Source organism: Nothoprocta perdicaria, unplaced genomic scaffold, assembly GCF_003342845.1.
Source record: "Nothoprocta perdicaria isolate Ctin4 unplaced genomic scaffold, notPer1 scaffold_93, whole genome shotgun sequence".
Taxonomy (NCBI): Eukaryota; Metazoa; Chordata; class Aves; order Tinamiformes; family Tinamidae; genus Nothoprocta; species Nothoprocta perdicaria.
Window position 1 is genome coordinate 303,841 of NW_020456232.1, and position 7,090 is coordinate 310,930.

At 49.2% G+C, this 7,090-nt stretch overlaps 1 protein-coding gene across 1 annotated transcript in view; it reads right to left on the bottom strand.

Annotated features, from left to right (window-relative positions):
- LRRN4 (leucine rich repeat neuronal 4) overlaps positions 1-6,865 on the bottom strand; it is an 8,490-nt gene extending 1,625 nt beyond the window's left edge. The window contains exons 1-5 of the mRNA XM_026052878.1: positions 6,824-6,865; positions 4,131-4,846; positions 2,174-2,378; positions 1,490-1,627; positions 13-312 (exon numbers count right to left, since the gene is read on the bottom strand). Coding sequence (XP_025908663.1) covers positions 13-312; positions 1,490-1,627; positions 2,174-2,378; positions 4,131-4,818 — 1,331 coding nt within the window. The 5' untranslated portion in view covers positions 4,819-4,846; positions 6,824-6,865. The remainder of the gene's footprint in view (positions 1-12; positions 313-1,489; positions 1,628-2,173; positions 2,379-4,130; positions 4,847-6,823) is intronic.
- Between the last annotated feature and the right edge of the window lie 225 nt (positions 6,866-7,090).

A 7,090-nucleotide genomic window follows, 5' to 3' on the forward strand; every position in this document is an offset into this window, starting at 1 on the left:
GGAGCAGAGTCAGTTGTTGATGCCACCACAGCAGCGGGAGCAGAGTCTGTTGTAGATGCTGCCATGGCAGTGGGAGCAGAGTCTGTTGTTGATGCTGCCACAGCAGYGGGAGCAGAGTCTGTTGCTGATGCTACAGCAGTGGCATTGTAACTGGTAGCACTGAAGGCAATGTCTTCGGGAGGGAGTGTATTTGCATCTGACAGTGTGATGTTTCTTTCAGATTGACATTTATCATGGAGCTCCAACAAGGAAAAAGATGTTGAGGGTCTGCCCCAGTCTTCTTGGGATGTGTTGCAGAAAGTGTCCGATGCCCTGCAGAGGGGACGAGTTAGAACAAACAGGTCCTAAAAGAGCCTTTCCAGCTCCTCCAGGGCTGCTTGCAATGGCACTGGGAACTTCCTGCCCAAAAGTAGCCTTTATGTTAAAGGAAACATGAAACCTGGACTGAAACTAGTTGGTATTCAGAACRGTCCTATGCTTGACAGATGACCGTCCACAGCACTGTGATCCTAGCTGGCTGACTCTGTTTTTGTAAGCTGCAAGAATATCATTGCCTGAGATGAGGCATCCTTTGGGACAAGGGCTGTTAACTTTAGTAAGAGCACTGGGGATTAAGGCAACTTGTCTTATAGAATCAGATTCTAATGCTACATTAGGAGGGGACTGCATAGAGAGGAATGTAACAAAGTCCCCTGGATCCTTAAGCCCTGCTAGTTCAATCCTTGGAGCTGTGCTAATACTAAACGTGCTTTTAAATAACTGAGAAGTTTGTTATTCACTCAGGCTTGGCATGTTTTCCAGAGAATTTAAATGTTAAACCCATTCTGATGAGACAACCTAATTTCAACAATCTGCTTCCCTGTTCTTTCCAGTGTATATATTGTGTCTTTCTGGTGACCTTTCAAAAAGAGGGAGGATCGTATACAAGCAAAGTATTTATTTTAACTACATGCTTGCAATTATTTGCAGAAATACTGGAAAGCAAAGAAAAAGAAATGGCAAGAAATGGTACTCTTTCCAAGGGGATTTGTTGGCTGCTTGTACTGATCTAGGCTTTGGGAATGAGAAACAGCAAGGAAGAAATAACTTTAAATGCTAAAGTGCTCACGGTGTTACAGTTCCTGCTCCCATGCTGGCCACCTAGGCCACCCAGCAAGCTGGTGTTTTATCTTCACCTAATAGAGAAATATGAACTGAAAGGGAGAGAAAATGGACTGTTTTCACTTCAGGTAGAATCCATAGCCAATAACACTTCTGAATGTTCCACATATGCCCATGATATTTGTCCATTTTGGGTATAATTTAGCCATGCTTTGTCCCTGAAGGGTTCTCTATTTTGCATTTCTGCCTTTTGTGGAAGGGGAGACCAAGTGAAAAATCTGAACAATCTGGCAGTGATTGTTTGTCCTCAAATAACTTGCAGCAGTAAGTTGTGGCTAACATCTTGCATCGCCTTCAACATTACTTACATCTCCTTGAAATCACTTACTTTTGCAGCACAACTTCCTCGCGCTTGGAGAGCAGCCAGGAGAGCCCACAGTCGCATGACAGCGGATTTCCATGTAGGTTGATGATGATGCTGTCTGATGAATTGATATTCCAAGAACTGAAGGAAGTCAGGTTGCAGCTGCAAAATGGCAAATACAATAATTGGTCAGTGCTGGCCTGACTTCCGGGGCCTGGAGTGTGCTTAGTATCCCTGTACATGTATGACACAGTGCAATGTTCCCTTTGGCAATAGCAGGTTAGCAACATCACTGTGCTGTGTTTTAAGTCCAGCTTAATTCCTGCATATCTCATCAATCTGCCCAGCATGGCTGCTATATGGTAAAGTGTGACAAGGACGTGGTTTGTAAGTGGAGAACCCCTCTAGGGACAGCAGCTGCAAGGGGAAAGGGGTCCTGTGAGAGAGGGCTCCTCCTGGGCACCATGCATTCAGTCCCACCATGCCGTGTCCCTCGCACCTTTCCTCTAGCTTCTCTCTCCCCCTGCTTCCAATGGCTTGACCTTCTCTATGCCACTCACTCTCCTTAGTTAATTGATTTGCTCATTAGCTGCTAAAGTCAAATGACTAAAATAGGAGGATCTCACTTGCCTGCGCTCAGGCAGCATTGTTCTGAGAGCTGCAATGGCAGCTTTTCACGGGGGTGAGCAAAAAAAGAGAAGAACTCACTTCTGGAATGAGAGATGCTTTAGATGAGGAGTGTTTTCGAATATCTCTGTCTTCACGAACCCCAGTGAGTGGGAGTCCTGACAGTTCAGCTCTCTGAGATGACTCATGGACTTGATAAAATCAGTATCGAGGCTCCTTAATCGTGACATCTTTGTCAGGTGAAGTGATCTGAGGTTGAGCAAGTCTCTGGCCCATTCTGGTTCAACTGAAGAAAAAAAGAGGTTTTTAACTGTTCCATAAACAGGCCACTGCTGTGGATTTCTGCCTAGAAATAAGTAGACTGAACTGTATCGGTCCACTGACAAATATTACCAAGATACTGCAAAGTAGCACACGCAAAAATGGAGCCCCCTTCTTGCATCATATGCTGAATTTATTAGTAACTTATGGGATCTGTCAGATAAAGTTTTAAATTTATAGAGATGTAAAATATCTGTGCTCTCCAGTAGCTATTCTCTGTGGTAAAGAAATAGAGCAAAATGTACAATAACAATATGGSAGCATATATCCCTGGGGAATCACAGTCTTGTTATATTACCTGCAGGCCTGGTCATGCCAACTTAGAGAAGGCAGAAGAAAGGAGGGAAAGATAGAGAGATCAATAAAACTAGTTATAGATAAGGAACATCTTTCCTAGAACTTAAGATTAAGTGAATGAGGATTTCTCCACTCTGAAAAGATGGATGAGGCGAGATTAGAGAGGACTGCAAAGTTCTCAATGGTGTGAGAAAGACAGATAGTTTCCTATTTCTCCTAAAACAGGAAGAAGAGGGTGAGGGACATGAAACCACGAAGAACAGGCCTTATACAATAGCACCTTTTCATGCCATGACTAAGTTGTGAAACTCACTGTCACAAGATGGATTAGACAAATTCATGGGAAACAATTGCAGTATCTCTGTTATGAGAGCAGAGGTGAAACCTCTAGGTCGGAAGTCCGTAAGCTGTTAGTTACTGGAATGAAGGAACATGCATGTGGGAAAAATCTGTGTTTTTTCTGTCTTGTACCTTCTCCCTGAAGCGCCACTGCTAGGTGCTCTTGCAAAAAGGACCCTGCAGCAGGGGGATCTCTGCTCTGACCCAGCCTGATGGTTCTTGTGCCAATGCCAAGAATTAACCATCAATGAAACCCTCTGGGTCCTTTGAAACCTGCTGTTTATGAATAAAACTGGCAAGAAATGTGGCAGAGAAACAGATGAGGTGGCCTTTCAGGTAAGGTGTCCAGGAAGGATTTTCCCCTGGCTGAGATGGCAGTGCGGGAGGTGGGCGAACGGGCAGCRAGTGTTGGTTCTGCCCGAGGCCCAGAGCAGTAGGCAAGAAATTTGGCATCTCTCTGCCTTAGCATCCCAAGTTATAAACAGAGGCCCACAGTGGAGAGAAATGAGCAGGAGATTTGTGCCTTACATGGCCCAGGGCAGGGCTGGGATGGGTGATGTTGCTGTGTGGAAGTCTTTGGCCTGTTGCGCTTAAGGAAAAAAAAACCTCCCTGCCCCATTTTGCTACCTAAAGCAGGGTGTACCTGTGGGGATGGAAAAAGAAGGATTTCAGCAGTGTTCCTGAACAGAGCCATTAATTCCCTCGAGGGCTTCCCAAAAACTAGTCTCAAGGCTGTCAACTGGACAGCAGCAGCCAGTAGACTGAGGATGGAGGTGGGGGCAATGATGGGGTGAATGTGCGGCCCTGCTTGGGTGCTGCTGGCCCTCTGCCCTTCCWGTGTGAGGGCTTCTCCCCGCTGTTGCATGACTTGCTGGAGAGCGTTGAGCGCTTGGAGCAGAAGCAGCAGCAGAGGCTGCCCCTGTCCCAACTGGTGCCTGTCTGTGGGGCAGGGAGCACTAGCTGAGAGCACAGCAGGTGTCCCAGGGCTCAGCCTGGGTTAGAGCCTTCGTCCCGGCAAGGCCTCTGCCCGCCCCCCAGCCTAAGCAGGGCCGGGCTTGCACAGGGAAAGCTGCAGACTTACTTTTCTCAAGAAAGGTCCCGCTCAGATCAAGCACATTGATGATGTTTTCAGGCCTGGTCCCGGCCTCTTGGGGAGAGGTGCTGATGGCAAAAGCAGACTCCYTAATTCCTTTGCTGTCATCCTGCCCAAGAAGAGTTGCAGAGAGGTTCAGGAATTGCAGCCGAGGGAAACAGGAAAAAGCCAGTGGTTGAATTTCCATCAGTGGATTTCCAGCCAGGGACAACCATCTCAGGTTAGGCAGGGAGGAGCTGTGGCAGGACGGCACAGCTGACAGCTTATTAAAGCTTAAGTCCAGGGAATGGAGACTGCTGAGGGCTTCAGACCCCCATCTCACTGCTTGGAGATGGTTCTGCTTCAGCAAGAGGGTGCGCAGCTGTGGCAGGCTTGCGATCTCCGTGCCGTTCAGTTCTGCTAAGAGATTGTKGCTGAAATCCAAGGTCTCCAGGAGCTCTGGTAGGCAGGCGGGGAAGGCTGCCAGGCTGCTGCTTGTCAGCTGCAGTGTGATCCAGCTGCTGTTCTTCCGATCCTCGCAGGACATGCCAGTGAGGTTAACGTCCTGCCAGGAGTCTTCCTGAGCCAGCTGGAAAACAGTGGTGACGTCCCTGGATGCTGCAGTCTCTGCTCGGCTCACTGGGCCTGGCACTACGGTCYCCACCAGCAGAGAGAGGATGAGCAAGAGGAGGAACATCCTGCTGCTCTCAGTTAACCTGCGAGATCTGTTTGGTTGTTGTTTCAGGAAGGGAAAAAGAAAACATCAGCATTAAGAGTCAAATTAAATCCCCAGGCAGCTACAAGCTATTTAAAAGTAAAACATTTATAAGTGCTTTCCTGGTGCATCCAGACAGTGGAAGTGATAATTAACATCTCTTCTGTAATTAAGCCTAAGTAAACATATGCCCTTTGGGGCGATCTTATTTTAAGTGTATGTGTAAGTTTTGGTCCAGAAAGTGACCAGATTATRTCACAAATCTGCAGGCACCAGTGTGGCACCTAGAGCAGCCCTGCCWAGGAGCAGCGGCACCGGAGGGGAGCTCTTTGTCCCACTGTCTGTGCCACCCCTGTACTGCATGGGGTACTAGGCAAACTGGGGCGGGGGGATAATGATACTTTAGCACTATTGGGTTTTGTGTTTATAACTGATTGTGAATTTGCTCTCTGCATGGCTGTCCTGCTGCACAGTATCCAGTTTGTCTGTGTCCCTGAGATGACCTGTCCAATGGGGAGGGCGAGTCAGRTGTGCTCAGGGCAAGGATTTTTTTTCCATAAGGCTGCCTGTGCAATGCAAATGTGTGGATTTAGAGGCAGGGGAACGTTATCAAACATGAAAGTAAAGGATGCAGCAGCTCAAATTTTGGCTGGATTGCAGTGGGGCGGGCAGGTAAGAGAGAACGCTTTTCCTGTGTTAGGAAGGGCTTCCCTTCCTCCCGCTGGCAGAAGCCCAGTGCAAGCCCCGGCGTGTGTGGCCCTGCCGGGGCAGCCCTGCATGGCGGGGCTGGCGGGCACCGCAGTGAGCGGCTGGCAGGGTGTGCGGCCGAGTCGCTGCCCGCCTGGTGCAGCCCCTGCGCCCCTCCGAGCCCCCATCCCCTCCTGAGTCATGGGCTCTGCTGCAGGYGACAGCCTCAGGCGTGATAGGCATGCGAATTCCAGGGAAACAAGGTATTTAGGATACCTATTGATCCAAGTGGTCAGTGGAGAGCGCGCTCCCGGATTAGGGCCAAAGGTCTGGTACCAAGAGCAGGTTAGTGCTACAGAATCCCTCTGTGCTCCTTCCTTCTCCCGCCCCAGCTCTGTCTGTGCAACGTTGCTGCCCCCAAAGTGCTTGTCCAGGCTCCTCTGTGAGGTGGGTAAGGAGCCTTAGTTGTTATTTTCCACCTGTGTCAATTCCCCTAGTGCTGGCCAAGGAGGACATTTATCCCCTACCTTCTCTAGGAGAGACAAAAAGAGAGACAGTTTTTATATTATATTATTAGATTTGTATTAAATGGCTTCAAAAGCATGAGGAAACTTATAGCTAAGTTTTAAAAATATTTGAGTTACTAAAGATATAAATAACTGTTTTTGAAAAATCCCAAAGACTCCAGAGAGAAACCTATGTGAATTCCTCTGGGATTTTTTAAAAAGCCTGAAGACCTGTTAACTAAAATAATAATAATAATAATAATAAATACACTAAATGATTTGTCCAGGGCAGGATTTGTGCAGATAATCTATGTCAGAGGAGGGAATTATTGCAGGTGTGCTAAGCTCAAAGCTAGTGCTTTCCCTGCTGAGCTCTCTTTCCTGCTGTTAAGGCATTATAATGCTCATTTCTCATCCAAAAATGTGTATCCGAGTCGGGGGGTAATTGAAACTTCATGCTGCACAAGGGTCTCAGACTTGTTCCTCACCGTACCTGGCTCTCTATGATGCTCCTAACTACCTGCTTTTGCCTGCCTGGTGCCAGGTGTTGCCTAGACCATTCCCTGCAGCTCCCACCCAMGGTCTGAGGCAGAATGGCCTCTTTTGGTGGCCCGTGACCTTTCCATGGGATGGAGCCGCACAGGAGCGGGGCAGCCCCACGTCTCCCCGCTGCAGAGCCCCTTCCAGCATCCAGCGCACGTGGCAGTGAGCGGCGGGAAGGCGTGCGGCTGCCGGCAGCTCAGCTTAGACTCAGTCTTAGCCCCCTGCTCGAACCCGCATCCGCTTGCACGTACCTGCCCGCAGCGGCGGTGCCTCGTGCCTGCCCTCTGTGGCTCCGAGCGCCTGCCCCTGGCTTTATGCACCTCGGTGACTCAGCCAAGGAACGTGAAGTGTCTCTGCTCGGTTCCCGGCTCTCCCTGCTCGCGGCTCTGCCCACAAGCGGAGGCGAGGTTTGTTCCAGGCCCGCTCCCCCGCACGCAGCTTCCCCCTGCCCGAGGGGGGCTCCAGGCAGCTTTCTGTGCTCCCRAAGCGAGGAGGTGGGAGGGCTCCTGCTTCCCAGT